The 16,827-nt window shown below is 36.5% G+C and overlaps 1 protein-coding gene across 1 annotated transcript; it reads right to left on the reverse strand.

Annotated features, from left to right (window-relative positions):
- Positions 1-1,422: 1,422 nt before the first annotated feature.
- On the reverse strand, positions 1,423-16,133 carry LOC126809894 (brefeldin A-inhibited guanine nucleotide-exchange protein 3). The gene is made up of 6 exons (XM_050534761.2): positions 15,968-16,133; positions 14,944-15,100; positions 10,202-10,335; positions 8,986-9,117; positions 5,482-5,550; positions 1,423-1,851 (listed from the first exon to the last, which is right to left on the reverse strand). Exons 2-6 carry the CDS (start codon positions 15,026-15,028, stop codon positions 1,717-1,719), a joined length of 555 nt encoding a protein of 184 aa, XP_050390718.1. The 5' UTR covers positions 15,029-15,100; positions 15,968-16,133; the 3' UTR covers positions 1,423-1,716.
- Between the last annotated feature and the right edge of the window lie 694 nt (positions 16,134-16,827).

Raw genomic sequence — 16,827 nt, forward strand, 5'->3', positions numbered from 1 at the left:
ATAGTTTAATAATCCTCTCAGTCAGTGGTCTAATACTAATTTATTAAGTCACTGATTGTCGTTTTAAATCTTAATCGATTTTCTATAAATGTACAAACACAACACGATTCATATGGAAAACAATCAATGGTTTATACACATATAGCATGACGTTTTGACAAGTATTCTCTTATCGTTTTCAAGTACAAATTTGTACAAGTATTCTCTTACCGTTAAGAGAATACTCGTCGAAACGTCATGCTATATGTGTATAAACCAGTGATAGTTTTCTGTATGGATTGTGTTATGTTTTTAATGTGCTCAATCGCTAAATGCCACTCACAAGGATTATAATGTACAACAATGTAACAATCTGAGATATATTAAAACTATCAATTTATATTTACAGTGTTATAAAAAATTAATATTTCGGTTAATTATCGAATAAACTGAAGATCATGGTATTGTAATATCATATAATTAATTAATATTTTTTTCAAATAAACTGATGATCATAATGAAATTTCACTATGCACAATGTACAACCATCTTGTATAATCTTATAACAGTTTACATACATATCAATAGAATTCAGAGAAAGCAAAAAGCTAAGCAAGAGAGAGAGAGAATGAGATTCAGATCACACAGCAGGCATGAAACTATGAAACTGGAAAGATATCTTAACATTTCCGAGTCAAAGTCTTAAGATAACGACATTACAAGTCTCAAGCACAAGGCAGTACTTAAACTTTGATCAGATTTAATCGTTCTGATGGCTGAGAAAGGGAGACAATGCCATAATATGTGTTTCAGTACTATTGAGATTTATGGGTGGATCCAATGGATGTGTCTGCCATCTCTATTGAAACTTTTTTATAGTCTTCATATCTGAGGAGGCTAATTATCAAAGGAAATGTTTTAAATATGAACTAAATTTGATGTTGCCAATTAAAATTAACTGACTTTATAAAATTAAAAGAAACATTCATCAAGTTTCCAGTTTCACAGTAAAGTTTTCCAGTTTATATATAGATGAATAAATCAATTAAACTCCTTTTTATCACAAAATATCAAAAACAAATTCTTAACACTAATTTGCTTGCTTCTTATAACAAAATACTTGGCTCATTTTGAGACAGACATACAGTAATCTACACGTGCATCACATTCACATATTGCACAGACAAGGAGAGTGAGTCTGGTTCTTCTAAATGAATCAAAAGCCAAAGTTCACCAGTGTATATATATCGACTTGCACCTAAAAGAACACTCGGCAGTTGAAATTCGCAGAAGATTGAGCGTAGTCATTGAAATGAAAATTAAAGGGCTACTGAAGACAGGCATATGCCAAGCAGTGGGCTATGAGGGTAAATTTGCCCGGGCAGCGGCACAACAGCTTCCTCTTATTTCATATTTCTTTGAATTAAAACTGTCAAGTATTCTTTTATGTGCATGTCAACATGTACTTGGGGGGTTGTTTTTCATACCATCCAAAAGACTAGATTCTGTCCTTGCTAGGCCCTTCGTCCTGCACCACTAACAAGGTGAAACAACATTACACAGGACCTCATCTTTAGTTCCATACAAACAACTGTACCTTGTCCGACCCTCCGTCACACACCACTGACAAAGGGAATCCTTGCCGAAAAATCCCACAGAACTTTATTAGCCAGTGCCTTACTCACTGAGCAACCATGGCTCTCTTTCCGCGCAGCATTAAAGGAGTTTAACTGATTATCAACAAAGCATGCTTACCACCGTCTCTTCCACCTCACGCAACTTCTCTGTAAAGCTTTTTAACATTTGAGTCATAGCTGCCTTCACCGAACCCCGTACATTCTGCGAGCTTCCACTATATGTATCCACATAAACCTAGAGAGTCCAAACCAAGGGAAGTAAGCAGCAGTTCATAGTAGGTAGATAGGTAGAGCAGAATGGGAATTTAAGGGGGGATTGTGACTAATATTACGATACAAACTGCAGGAAACAGTGTGTTATCAGTCGATTAAAGCTTTTTACAAGAAGACAAAAACAGTTCTTATAAAAATCCCTGTTTGAAAACTTTATTTAAATTTATTTTGACCTAAATTAAAGAGGTTTAGCTCTTTTAATTAAACGAAAACAGGTTGCATTTTAGTTTTAGTGTACAAGCAAAAATGTGATTTTTAATCCATGCCCGGACTATACTATACACTTTCTTTGTGGTAGGTTGCTATAGTTAGAATATCCTGGGTTTAAATTGATTTTATTTTTGAAAAAGGGCTTCATTATATTATTTACTTTTTTAAAAGCTCTATTCCCACCCTCTTTGGACAGAAAAGTTGATGGAGGCTTCCTGCGGTTTACAGTGATAGTTAGTTGATTCAATGGTTTCTAGAATCATCATTTGGTTCCTGGAAGTCAGATTGCCTCTTAAATGGGAAGACTATGGCAGACCAATATAGCTAAATGATAAACACTTGTCAAAACAACGGCCAATACCACAGAATTATAGTCAAGGTTTGGCAAATAGGATGAGTGTCCCGATATGGTATTGTTTTTTACAATAGGGGGAGAGAGAGGGGGGGGGGCGTTATATCATAAGGTTTGTCATTGAGACAAGGAGGAGGGTCAATAGCACAACTTCATGGCTTTTTCCATAGTTCTCCAGTTTTCTCCCACCTCCTTGACCTTGTTCGTGTCGAGTGGACGTTAAACCTCATTTTGCTCTCTCACATTATAATTTTGGCTTCATTGGACTGCCATAGAAAACCACAAATAGTTATTTAAGCTGAGTCTATAATACACAAGATCATGTACACTAACCACATTTGTCAGACGAAGGGTCAGTGAGGACTGGTAAAAATACCTTAAAGGACAATTGTGTAATCAGTGAGTTGAAAATTGTCTATGTAACTCCTGTCATTCCCTTCTTCAGTCGGTAAAATTAACTGCTTTCGCTTTTTTAGGTGATTTCTGAGATCTTCAAACAATGGCAAAGATTTCTATTTGTATAACTATTTCTATCACATATCTAAAGTTGATAGCAGTAACATTGTCCTTTAACTGACTTTTTTTTTGTTCAAGGCAGTGGTTCAGTTTAACTATACATTTAAGCAATGAACTCCAGCCCTGAAATCTATTTATTCAGACCTTACATACTCCCTCAACCACCATCACCAATATAATACACCTGGGGTCACCAACAGCTGGGTCAAAGGTTAAAGTTCATTCCAGATGTCATGTCAAGGTCACATTACTTGATTTTCAGGGATTCAATATTAATTTAAAGTGTAGCATAAAAAGTGCTCTATGTGTTTATCTAAGAGTTAAATTGAATTCCAAGTACTCCAATTAATACGAGTTGTTTTGAACAGTAATGACATATAAGAAAAAAACTAAAAATTTATCCTTTTCAATATAATACAAAAGTAGACAAAATAATATTTAAAACATGCTTACAAAAATACAGCATGTGGTCACAAATTATACCAGTTATTGTTTGATTTGTAGTTTTTCCAAAAATGTTATTCAAGAAAAGGTTTGTGTTTGAGAATTGATATTAAAATGCTCTTATAAATATAACCCAAAATTAACCCTTATAAAAAATACAAATAACCCTAGCCCCATAAAAATACAAATAACCGTTGGCCCATAAAACTATCCCCATAAAGATACAAATACAATTAACCCAACCCCATAAAAATACAATACCCGAGCCACAAGAAAATACAAATAACCCTAACCCCATTCACTTGATAAAGACAAGAGTATCATCCTCGAAACGTTGCATGTTAATAAACCAGTAATTGTTATTTCATAAATAGTGTTAGTGTGTTACTGTTCAATTACTAAATGCCACTTAGAAAAAGGAAAGGAAACCCTAACCCCATAAAACTGTCCCCATAGAAATTAATATTAAAACCCTGAAGACCAAGTAAAGTTAGTTTGTCGTCTCTATACCTGATGAAGAGCAGGTGGAGGTAAGTTTTCAATAATAACTCGGCGTTCATGAATAACATCTAAAAGTCTAACAAAATTATTGTATGCTAGTCTTCCTGTGTCACCTTTTATATCACCCAGGTAAATATCCAAATATAACTGATCAACAAAAAAAATATTTACAAATTAAATTTGTAACCTTTTTGTTACTCGTCACCAGCATATATGTGTGTGAGTTAGTTGTATTTTACGTCCGCTTTCACATCCATTTCTATGATAGACCATTGTGGCGAGTATATGATTGTATCCATCAGCTAAATTAGTCGTGCTATTTTTGTATGTCATTTGTTATTAATGGCGAGCATGATTGACATCATCAACTAAATTAGCCGTGCTATTCTTGTAGGTCATTTGTTATTATGGCGAGCATATGATTGCTATCATCAGATAATAGAGCTGTACTATTCCTGTAGGTCATTTGTTATTATGGCGAGCATATGATTGCCTTCATCAGAAAATAGAGCTGTACTATTCCTGTAGGTCATTTGTTATTATGGCGAGCATATGATTGCCTTCACCAGCTAAATCAGCCGTGCTATTTTTGTACGTCATTTGCTATTAATGGCGAGCATGATTGACTTCATCAGCTAATATAGCTGTGCTATTCTTGTGTGGGTCGTTTGTTATTATGTTGAGCATGCTATAAATGTAGGTCATTTGTTATTATGGTGAGCATGACTGACTTCATCATATAATGTAGTCATGTATGTCATTCGTTATCATGGTGAGCATATGAATCCCTTGATCAGATAATATAGCCATGCTATCAATGTAGGTTATTTGTTATTATGGTAAGCATGATTGCCTTCATCAGCTAATCCGAATATAGCTGTGAGGTCATTTGTTATTATGGCAAGAATATGATTGCCTTCATCAGATAATGTAGCCATGTTAACAATGTAGGTCATTTGTTATTATTGCATGCATACGATTGCCTTCATCAGATAATGTAGCCATGCTAACAATGTAGGTCGTTTGTTATTGTATGTCACATGCTTACTATTCTTCCAATTTCAGGCTTAATTTCAGAGCCTGGTTGGCCCGCTTAATTTTAGAGTTGGCCGGTCCAAGAATCATAATCGACTTAATCGAGAGAGAGAGAGAGAGAAAAATGGGGTTTAACGTCCACTCGACACAAACTAGGTCATTTCGGGACTAACACATGGTGCAATTTTATTTCAATAATGCACTTGCGCGTAGGTGTCTTTAGCAGTGGGAGGAAACCGGAGGACCCGGAGAAAACCCATGAGGTTGGACAGGCGACCCTACTCCTTGCCACGTACAACCGGGGCATCGAAACCCCGCCAGATGACTCAATGACAGACCGTATGATACAGCGCACGCGTGCTAACCATTCGGCCATCCAACCCCCCTCGACTTAATCAACATACTTAATTTTTCTGATGGGCTGAATGGTGGTTACAGTGTCCTTAGCCTCTGTTATTATAATCCGCCCCTAATTAATTCAGAATGTTTCAAGAGCCGCTTCACTGAAACATAAAATATAACATAAGAACTTACTTGTGAAACTTTACAGATGACCTTGGCATTCATACACCAACTTATAGAGAAGGTCATATTCAATAACAACTGAAACAGAATTCAAAAACATGTGAATTATTCCATGTATGTAAATAATATTCAGTGATTAATTTAAATAAAAGTTATATTCAAGAGCTCTCCAAACCTCCCATCATGTTATTTTCTACCAATCTGATTAGAATACAGATCTATATTTCGTTTCGTTTTTTTATACTTTTGATGGCCTACACTACATGAAGATCTGACAAAAGACCGACTTATGACCCTATGATGTCAGACATTTGATTAACCAATCAGCATTGATGTTACTAGTGGATTACCCACAGTTCAGTGCAAAACACGCCTAAAGCTCACCGTGACAGACCGTTTCATTGGCTTATCCCTGACACCATTCAGAACACATAACACAATAGATTCATTTACAGTCATTGAAAGCTTTTTTAGTAGAAAAACTCACAGAAAACCAATTAAAGCATACTTACTAGCATAATGGAAGAATACAAAAGTAAATTAGAAAGGTTTGGACTGAGATGTGAAGTGGATCATAGTATAGCAACCTTGACACTGAACAAACATTCAACTTGATTATCACAACTCGACATTTCAGTTGGACAGCGAGAGACTTAGTATTCGCGATGATATTTTCTATTAAACATGCATTATGCAAGAGCTAAATCTGCCTATTGCAGGTCTATCTTTAGGCCTAAAATGTTATCTAAATTATTAATTAGACATTAATTAACCTATCCAGACCATAATCAACTCTAGATGGCATCGCTAGCCATCTTTAGTCGATTATGAGCCGATTTACTGCATAAATTTCCTTCACGATTTAATGATTAAATGGATAATCGAGACTATGCTGTTTAACGTACTGACTTTAGTAATGATGATCAAGGCTAGACGGAAATTTCAACCGCTTAGTTCTCGGTTCATAGTGGATCAATTTGAATGAAATTTTCAGCAAATTGCCTTTACATTATCTAGTTTTTAACTATTATAGGGAGAACTTCCAACTCGTTATCGAATCTCTCATAATGTATCTTTAAGGAATATGAGAGGTCTTGAGTCGGGTCCATGACCGATCAAAATTCGTGACGATAAATGTAGAGATTACGTGAAGGTCTTGATAAGATGTACAGAGTTAAAGTGAGATCAAGCCTTCTATTGAAGATGGGTATTCATTGGCTTGAACATAAATGATCAGACCAGATGTTATGTTATAATTGTATAATCAACTTTTGTTTAAACTGTGTATGCTGTCCTTGCTGGATGAAATGATACAATAAAATGTATGCTGTCCTTGCTGGATGAAATGATACAATAAAATCTTATCTTATCTTATCTTAAAGAATGAAGAGTAGGCAGAAACGATACTACCCAGGCAAAATTCTCCTCATAGCACACTGCATGGTGTATGTCTTCATTAGAACTATTAGTACAGAACAGTAGGATATTAGTCTGCTTAGTGCAGAAAAGTATGTGACAAAGATTAGTAGGGTCATGTGCCCAGCACTGTGTATTTTTTTTCCGGTCCCCTGGTTTCCTTCCACTGCTAAAGACCCCCATTTATTGAAATAAAATTGCACCATGTGTTAGTCCCGAAATCACCTAATATATGTCGAGTGGACGTTCAATTCTCTCTATCTCTCTAAACAAACAGAATAATACGCGACAAGGGTCGTCTGGCCAACGTTGTGTTTTTTTTCACGATCCTCCCACTGCTAAAGACCCCTATGTTGAATATTGAAATAATATTGTACCATGTGTTAGTCCCGAAATTACCTATTATGTATATAGAGTAGATATTAAACCCTATATCTCTCCTCCCCACCCTTCTGTATCTGACATATGTAGTTCTAGCGGTTGACCTGGTATAGCCATGAACGGAAAGTAGCATAACTCTGAAACCAGAAGTGGTAGTCCATCGCCACCAGGCCTAAGTTACTCCCCTGTCTGAGCTACCCCTATACACCAAATTTCAGCCTTGGGATGGCCTTTGTGACTGCCAACCCTAAACAAACAAACCGCAGTCCCAAATAGTAGTATAGATATGTTGTATACAGAGAGAGAGAGCTAGAGAGATTACTCCACAAGATGGGTTTAACATCCACTAGACACAAACCAGGTAATTTCAGGACTGACATATGGTTTAATTTTATTTCAACAATTCGCTTGTGCGTAGGGGTCTTTAGCAGTGGGGGGAAAACAGAGAACCTGGAGAAAACCAATGTGGTTGGTCAGGCGACCCTACTCCTAGTCACGTACAACCGGGGAATCAAAACCACGCCAGTTTCCTCCCAATGCTAAAGACCCCTACACACAAGCGAATTATTGAAATAAAATTGAACCGTATGTTTGTGTCAAGTGGACATTAAACCCCATTTCTCTCACTCTCCTTATGATACAACATGAACACACTAACCATTCGACCATCCAACCCCCCTGTTGTCCACAGTTATATTATTATCAGTTATAGCTAACATATAATATTAGTCCTATATATATGTAACAGGTGTGGAGATTTATATTAAAATAAACACACAACTTGCTGTAGATATTATCAATAATACAATTGCTAACATACCTGACATAATTCAATAATACTGAATTTATTATCATGTGTGTTTCATAGTTTTAATTCTAATAATTCAAATTTTTATATTATTAATAGATGTTACTAACAAGGTTTAATAAACTCTAGCTGAATATTCAATAGGAGCCATGGTGGCTCAGTCAGTAAGACTTTGACTCGCTAACCTTGCTAGAAAATGAAATGAAATGAAATGGGGTTTAACGTCCTACTGTTTTGCTCCGAACCGGGCTAATGAAGACGGGCATACGCCATACAGTGTGCTATGAGGGAAATTTTGCCCAGACAGCGGCACTATGGCCTACTCTTATATCGAATTCCAACTGTCAAGGGATCTTTTACGTGCACGCCAATGAGTACACGGGACCTCGGTTTTTCGTCCCATCCGAATGACTAGACAACTGTCGTTGTCAGGGAACCACGCCAGAAAAATATGGATGAACTTTCTCGGCCAATACAGGGATCCAACACCCAACCTCCAGGCTAGCGAGCCAGCGTCTTACCCACTTAGCCACTGTGATCCCCTAACCTGGCTAGTGAGCTAGCACCATTCTCACTGAGTCACCACAGCCTAAAAGAAAAGCCTGTGGAAAATATCTCCCATAAAAATCAGCATACTAAACTTAAGCTGTATGTCTACAATTAGCTCCACTTAAGAACAGACTCTAAGCTAGTTGACCAACATTTTAAGTACTAAATCGACGATTTTAGTCAAATACACTCAGTATATTTCGAGAATTTTGCGAAGTATATATTCTGCTTGCATTTAATAAAATTGAAAATGTTTAATTAGTATACCAATTGTTGGATATGATGGTGGCCATTTAGGGCAGAGATTATCTCAAAATAGAGTGGATAGGTCTCTGTGTGCAAGTGTAATATCAACATACCTTCATTATTTCTACCTGGACCTCTTCAGGTAAATTAGGTGTGATATAAACTGTATTTAACACCTGTACAGGTAGCAACTGTTCTTCTGCTGTCTCAAAACTTGATTGAAATCTCTCATCATTTAATAAATCCTGAAATATGCAAAAAAATAAACAGATATCGCAAGGAAAGGAAAAGAAATGAAATGATGTTTAACTTCCTACTGTTCTGCTCCGATCTGGGCTAATGAAGACGGGCATACGCCATACAGTGTGCTATGAGGGAAATTTTGCCCGGACAGTGGCACTACGGCCTACTGTTATATCGAATTCCAACTGTCAAGAGATCTTTTACGTGCACGCCAATGTGTACATATGACCTAGGTTTTTCGTCCCATCTGAACGAATTGACAGCTGTCCTTGTCAGGCGCTCCATCCTGCATCACCGACAAGGGGGAATCACGCCGGAAAATCTGGATGAACTTTCTTGGCTAATGCAGGGATTGAACAACCGGCCTCCAGGCTAGCGAGGCAGCGTCTTACCCACTTAGCCACTGTAACCCCCGATATCGTAAGGAATGAAAGTCATAGTAGGCTAATCGTAGTTTATAGTATGAAATATTCCTGATCTAAAATATCAAACTTTCCACGACTTAAGTCACACTAAAATGGACTCAAGTTGATTATTTAATATGCCAATGTGTACACAGTACCTCAGTTTTTAATCCCATCCGAAAGACTAGACAGCTGTCCTTGTCAGGCCCTCTGTATTGCACCACCGACAAGGAGATATCATGCTAGAAAATCCTGATGAACTTTCTCCATCACCGGGAGCAAACCTTCAACTTCCAGGCTAGCCGGCCAGCCACCGTGGCTCCCAATTTCTCTGGGAGAAATTTTTCACAGACACGCAAGCCAAATTCCGGGTGATGCTCAGAATTTTCTAGTCTGGATCCCCCTTGTCAGCCGAGCAGGACATAGGGCCTGGGTAGGAACAGCATTTATTTGTTTTGGTGGAACAAAACATCGAGGTCCAGTGTAAATGTTGTTGTACACGAGAAAGCACCCTTGAAAGCGGGATATCCATGAAGCTTAGGGGGAAACTCTGGTGTAGAACTTTTAACCCCTTTTCATTTCTAATTCATACTACACAAAGAGGTCTTTTACATGTATAATCAATTTGAGGACATGACCTCATATTTTTTAGATGGTTAAACAGATAATATTAGGGTCTTACGTGCAGTCCAGCGAGAGCATGGGCCATCAATTTCTTGGATCTTGATTCCAAGGACTGTTGTATTGGTTCCAGACATCTTTCTCTCAGTTCATGTGTTGGAGTAGAAGACAGTTTTTCTGGTGATTCTAATATCTCTGTAATAATATTATATAACATTTACTATAATACAACAATCATATAAAATTCTGTTATATTCAATGGATCCAACACTGGGAGCGAACCTGAGACCCGCTCCAGGATAGCGAACCAGCCACTTACTCACTTAGCCACAACGGCTCCAAACATATAAAAGTCTATATAATATTCAATGGATTTAACATATAAAAGTCAATGGATTAAACATATAAAAGTCAATGGATTTAACATATAAAAGTCAAAGGGTTTAACATATAAAAGTCTTTGTAATATTCAATGGATTTAACATAAAAAAGTCTATGTATTATTCAATGGATTTAACACATAAAAGTCTATATTATATACAATGGATTTAATATATAAAAGTCTGTGTTACTTTCAGTCGATGTATGTAATATATAAAAGTCTGTGTAATATTCAATGGATGTAGGAATGATTACTTGATAAAACAAAATTGCCTAGTCAAAACTAGTTACTTTAGTAGCAAAGTCTTAGAGACCCCTAGTGCTAAATTCTACATGAAAATAGTATTGGATTATTATAAATTTGTATCGGATGTGGCAAGAAATGATACCTTTTGGCGATCAAAGAAGAATCACGGTGAAAAATAGACGGTAAGGATTCTAAAATAGCCTTAGAACCGAGATGGGGGAAAGGCCTTATTTTCCTATTAGTTGTCATTAGGACGCGTAAGTAACGAAGAGAGAGCACAAGGGGTCTCTAAGGCTTTGTTACTAAAGTAACTAAGTCAAAACATGCATTTACAGTTCAAGTTAGTACTAAATGTTACCTCTGTGTGACTGAAAATAGACAGTATGTGTCATACATGTATGGAATAAAATGTATATATATAGATTGGATCGAGATAGGGGTGATCAGTTATTTGATCACCGCCATCATATAGGTAATATATATATATATATGGGTTTCACTTGGTACATAGATCATTTTCAATATGGTTTTAAATTAATAGTCCAATAAGAGAGAGAAATTAGGTCATTTTGAGACTAACATATGGTTCAATTTTCTTTTCAATAATTCACTTGTGCGTAGGGAAACGGGAGGACCTAGAGAAAACCCACAAGGTTGGACAGGCGATGCTACCCCTTGTCACAACCGGGGAATCGAAATCACGCCAGATGACGCAATGACAGACCTTATGATACAACTCAAACTCGCTAACCATTCGGCCATCCAACCTCCCTAATAGTAGGCTACAATAAACTGTCATATATACATCAATCTGGATTCCACTAAATGTCATTGAAACAATTTAAAACTAATAAATAGGGAAAATCAAATTATATACCCTATAGATATTATCTATTCGGTTTGTTTCAAATGAAATAACAATGTTATGCTGATGTGTAAACACATACTAGTACATTGTGACCTAGTGTTTAGTGATTAAGTTAGGAAACAACCTGATGGTTAGGGTCTTTTTTTAAACCAGTTTATGGTATCATTCCTCAGCTGTTGAATTTATGACATTTCTGGTCTAAAATATGGAACTATTTCATTTCATTTATTTGCTTGCAAGTAGAGGTCTTTAGCAGTGGGAGGAAACTGGAGAAAACAAGGTTAGGCAGACAACCCTCATATTCCTGAAGCAATGACCCGAGAAATCCTTCTCTGGCCTTTGCTGCATTGGCTTCTGATACTTGCGCTTTTGAATGAGCGTGTCTATTCTTCCCCTTCAATCAAATCTATCCCAAGTACAGAAACATGACAACCCTTCGTTTAATCTGGGGTCTTCCCTACAACTCTGGACAGTGGATTAAGGTATTAAAAACGGTGAAAGTATTGTTCATCTCCAAACAGTATTGTTCACATTGTATCCGTGCTGATAGCCTCGTTTGTCACGCAATTAGTTTTTCTGCAATATTCTGCGATGCACTGGTTAATTGTGCACAATAAAATCGTGAGTCATCACGTAACGTTATGTAAACATATTTGGTCCTATTTGGAGATCTGTTTGAAGCGTAATGATATTGTTACGCAGTTAGCTATTGATCAGTCATAATTTGGAACAGAAATTTGCTTTCATTATAGCAGGGTTAAGTGGGATTAGCACTAATCAAACGAAACACTGAGAGGAGTATGGGAGACCCTACTCCTTGTCATAAGTGTTGGATTGAAACCATGCCACTCGACTCAATAACGGACCTTATGACCTAAAGCACATGCATTAGACCACTTGTTACTGGATTGAAACTACTTCATTTAACTCAATGATAGACCTTATGATCTAAAGTGCATGTGTTAGACCACTCTACCACCCAACCTCCCTCAGCAGTATACAGTTAGAAACGCGTATAACTGTTTACATTTGTAAGAGACCAATACAGTATTTTGGAGCAGTACCATCGAATTTCGAAATGTATAACAAAGAGTTTTAAATCTGATTCTGTATAACAAAGAGTTTGCAAAATTAAATGAAATGTGGTTTAACTTGCTAATTGTTTTGCCCCAATTGGGCTAATGAATACAGGCAAATGCCATACAGTGTACTATGACTATGAGGCATATTCGACCTACTCTTATTTCTAATTCCAACTGTGTCAAGGGTTCTTTTACATGCACGCCAATATGTACAACACAGTCACAGACCCATTCGAACGACTGGACACTGTTCTTTGATAGGCCCTCCAACATTGCACCACCGACAAAGGGAAATGATGTCGGAAAATCCTGAGGAACTTTCTTGCCCAACACCGGGAGGGAACCAGTGAACCAGCGTCTTACTCACTGAGTCACTGCGGCTCCCAAGTAGCCTATGTAGATGGTATATCGGTTTATCTTAAAGCGGCATTATGGGAGATTTAGATAAAGAGCTGACAGTTCTTGCTATAGTAGTTAAAAAATAGATAATAATGTAAAGGGAATATGTTGAACATTTTAGTCAAATTACTTCACTCTGAGCCGAGAAATCATCATTTCAATTGTAGTCTCGATTGTCATTGTTAATTGTTGTTACAATAATCAACAAAGTCTTGATTATTCATTATTACGGTTAGTCATCAAGAACCTTTGAACCGCAGATCGGATTCAAAATCTGTTGAAAATTGGACCCATCAGATGGAATAGAGAGTTGATTATGGTGTTGTCATGTTAATAAATGTCTAATTAATAATTTATATAACATTTAAGGCCTAAAGAAAGACCTGCAATAGGCACAATTAGCTCTTACATAATGCCTGTTTAACTATGCAACAAGACTTATCTATGTTTACAATCAACAAAAATGACCTTGTAACTTGAAATGTGAATAACAATATAAATTCATTTTAACACAATTAATAACCTGGAACATGTGAAAGTAGAGAAATGTAATGGCTTTAACTAAATAGTATAAACTATAACCTGTAATAGGTGTGACAACAGATGGCTGTATGTTCAATCAGTCAATGGTTTGTCAGTATTTATAAGCAACATGTCCAATTGGCAGCTGGCTATATACATGTACATTAACAATAGTAGTCTGGTCCATAAATTATCAGAATTTATCAACAATTTTCTTTTTATAATTAATTATACCCTAAAAAAAATGCATCATGAAATAGCTCAATTTGTGTATTGCTGGTGTTTCTTTAGCTCTTAATTGTTACATCAATCATTAATTAGTCATTAATTAGTCATTAATTAACATGACAAGACTATAATCAACCCTCAATGCCATCGGATGGCTGAAAACTAAATCAGAAAATCCTGGGGAACTCAGAAGGTAATCTGCTTGTTTGCTAACCTCAAGGTTCCGGATTCGATCCCATCCAAGTCATAGCCAAGAAACTTCCAGAGGATTTTCCGATGTGGTTTCCCCTTATCAGTGATAGAGTGCCTAGAAAGGAACAGCATCTAGTCCTTCGGATGGGACAGAACAAAAAGAAGGTCACGTTGGAATTTGAAACAAAAGTGACTTGTAGCATCACTGTATTGGCAAATTTCAAAATTTCCCTCACAGTAGGCCTGGAAGGAGTAGAAATTTTAGGATGTTAAACCCCATTTTATTTCAATTTCAATAGTTATACAGAATAATATCAGAATTTGTTGAGAATTTAAATTCTTATAAATAAACCTCAACTGAACCCACAGGAGATACAGGATAATTGTCCCTATATCATTCCATGTTCAATGTACTCCATCAATAGTTTTTTCTAGATACATGTAAGTTATAATGACCTGTCCAACCTCGTGGGTTTTCTCCGGGTCCTCCGGTTTCCTCCCACTGCTAAAGACCCCTACGCGCAAGCGAATTATTGAAATAAAATTAAACCATATGTTAGTCCAGAAATGACCTAGTTTGTGTCGAGTGGACGTTAAACCCCATTTCTCTCTCTCTCTCTATAATTACAAAAATACTTTTGAATTGGTTGAAACAAGTGCCATTTGGAGTCCAGCCATCCCACTCAATTTTCAATAAAAACAGATGGTAATCCCACAAAACAAAAAATCAACAGATATAAAGATGGACATTTTGCTTTTGGGCATAAATCTATGAGGTTTAACCATTTTAAATGCTGTGAGGTTATGATAGAAAATAGCTAAAATAAAGGCATTTCTGAACTACCAACCAATAACTATAGTGTATTTCTACTGCTTTTACTTACCTAAAGCCTTTGTACACGACTGTTTTATAAAAGCTAGTTTCGGTGTCGAGGTTTCTTTTGCCAATTTCTTTAACGTTTCCTCCATCTCTGCAACGTTTTACTGCCAATCTTCCAAATTAAAATCTCAATCAATGGTCCCATACATTTTTTCTTCGATCTAAAAACAGTAAGTAGGCCTACAGTTTGTACACTGCCACTAAAATAATTTGACATCCAATAAAATAATACTCTCTCAGTCTCCACATACTCTTTAGTGTGACTGCTTTAAATATGTAATTTTTTAAACTAACTATATAAATCAGGCATCCTGTAGTAGGCCTACATATAGCTAATTAATGTTTTTACTGCAATGCAATAAAATGTCTAATCAAAAACAAAGTGGTAATAACAAATAAATAAAATTACCCCTATATAGACCTAACAAACAATCTAACAAAAAAATAAAATTACCTCTACAACATTATATTTTTTAATAAATGTTATTTTGCTTGGCACTGAATTGTCTAACCCAAAACAATTTTAGTTATTCACTGATTGTCTAATCCAAAACAAAGTCTTTTAACAAATTACAATCCAACAAAAAAATAAAATTACCTCTACAACAGTATATTTTTTAATAAATGAAATTTTGCACTGAGTGAAATGTAGCTACAGAACATAACTAAAAATGCTGAGATATACTGATGTCGAAACACGGAGGGTTGAAAGATTAAGGTTTGTTATCTAAGTGAAATGTCTAACCAAAACAATTTTAGGCCTAGTTATTCACTGAATATCTTAATTATCCAAAACAAATTCTTTTAACAATCCAACAAAAAAATAAAATTACCTCTACAACCGTATTTTAGTTAATAAATGATATTTTGCATTGAAATATCTAACCCAAAACAAATTGTTAACAAAAAAACCTGGCGCAGCTATCGATTAACGAACAGACTCATTTCTATGACAGATGTCAACTCGGCACTCACTCACCAGCTCGCCTGACACATCACACAATTAATAAACAAGCAAACAAACCAACCATTTTTTTCTTCTTGAATGCAGATTTATAAACTGCCAACTCTTCTAAAGATCTTAGCACAATTAATTATCTGAACCCGTGGCATATTTTACAAAAAATGCAATAAATATGTTGATATTTTATGCTTGATAAAAATTCGTCTGTAAATTTTCTTGCGGTGCCTTGCTCTATTGCCGCTCCAACATCAACAAATGTACACGCAGGAGGCTGCTTCAACGTCAACAAATTGAAGGGAAATAACTCCATTTTATTTTCTTTCCGCACATTTCTGATTATATGACATGGAATAGCCTATTGAACAGGGCATAAGGACTCACTCAACACAATATTCGGTCATTTTGAGATTAAATTTTAATTCTGTAGTTATAGGTGCAGTGCAAGAGGGAGAACTTTGCCTGGACATCGGCAAAGGTTTCTTTCATGTGGACGACACATAGCCATAGGTGGGCATCATTTTTCCGTTCCATCCAAACAACTATGCACACTTTCCTTGTCACCTCACAATGGCCGCAGCCCCTAAATGCTGAAGCGGTGATCGATATAGATTCTTATATCTACTCTTATATCCAATTCCAAATGTCAAGGGATCTTTTACATGCACGGCAATGTGTAGCCTACACAGGACCTCGGTTTTCCCTCCCACCCGAATGACTAGACAGCTGCCCTTGTCAGACCCTCTGTCCTGCATCACTGAAAAGGGGGAACTATATTGGCCAATGCAGGGATTGAACACCTGACCTCCAGACTAGCGAGCCAGCGTCTTACCCACTTAGCCACCGTGACCTCCTACTGTTCTGGACTAATACGCCAGTGTGCTATGGGGGAAATTTTGGGTGGACAGAGGTGGTACGGCTTACTCT

The sequence above is a fragment of the Patella vulgata genome, chromosome 2 (genome assembly GCF_932274485.2).
Source record: "Patella vulgata chromosome 2, xgPatVulg1.2, whole genome shotgun sequence".
NCBI classification, from domain to species: Eukaryota; Metazoa; Mollusca; class Gastropoda; family Patellidae; genus Patella; species Patella vulgata.

What these genes read in the sequence shown, in the direction of transcription:
- LOC126809894 (XM_050534761.2), bottom strand. Translation starts at nt 15,028, where the DNA reads ATGGAGGAAACGTTAAAGAAATTGGCAAAAGAAACCTCGACACCGAAA. An exon ending in GTCGTGTACAAAGGCTTTAG is followed by an intron (nt 10,336 to 14,943) that starts GTAAGTAAAAGC and finishes ATATTATTACAG; the next exon opens with AGATATTAGAATCACCAGAA. An exon ending in TCATCTGTAAAGTTTCACAA is followed by an intron (nt 1,852 to 5,481) that starts GTAAGTTCTTAT and finishes TGGACTCTCTAG; the next exon opens with GTTTATGTGGATACATATAG.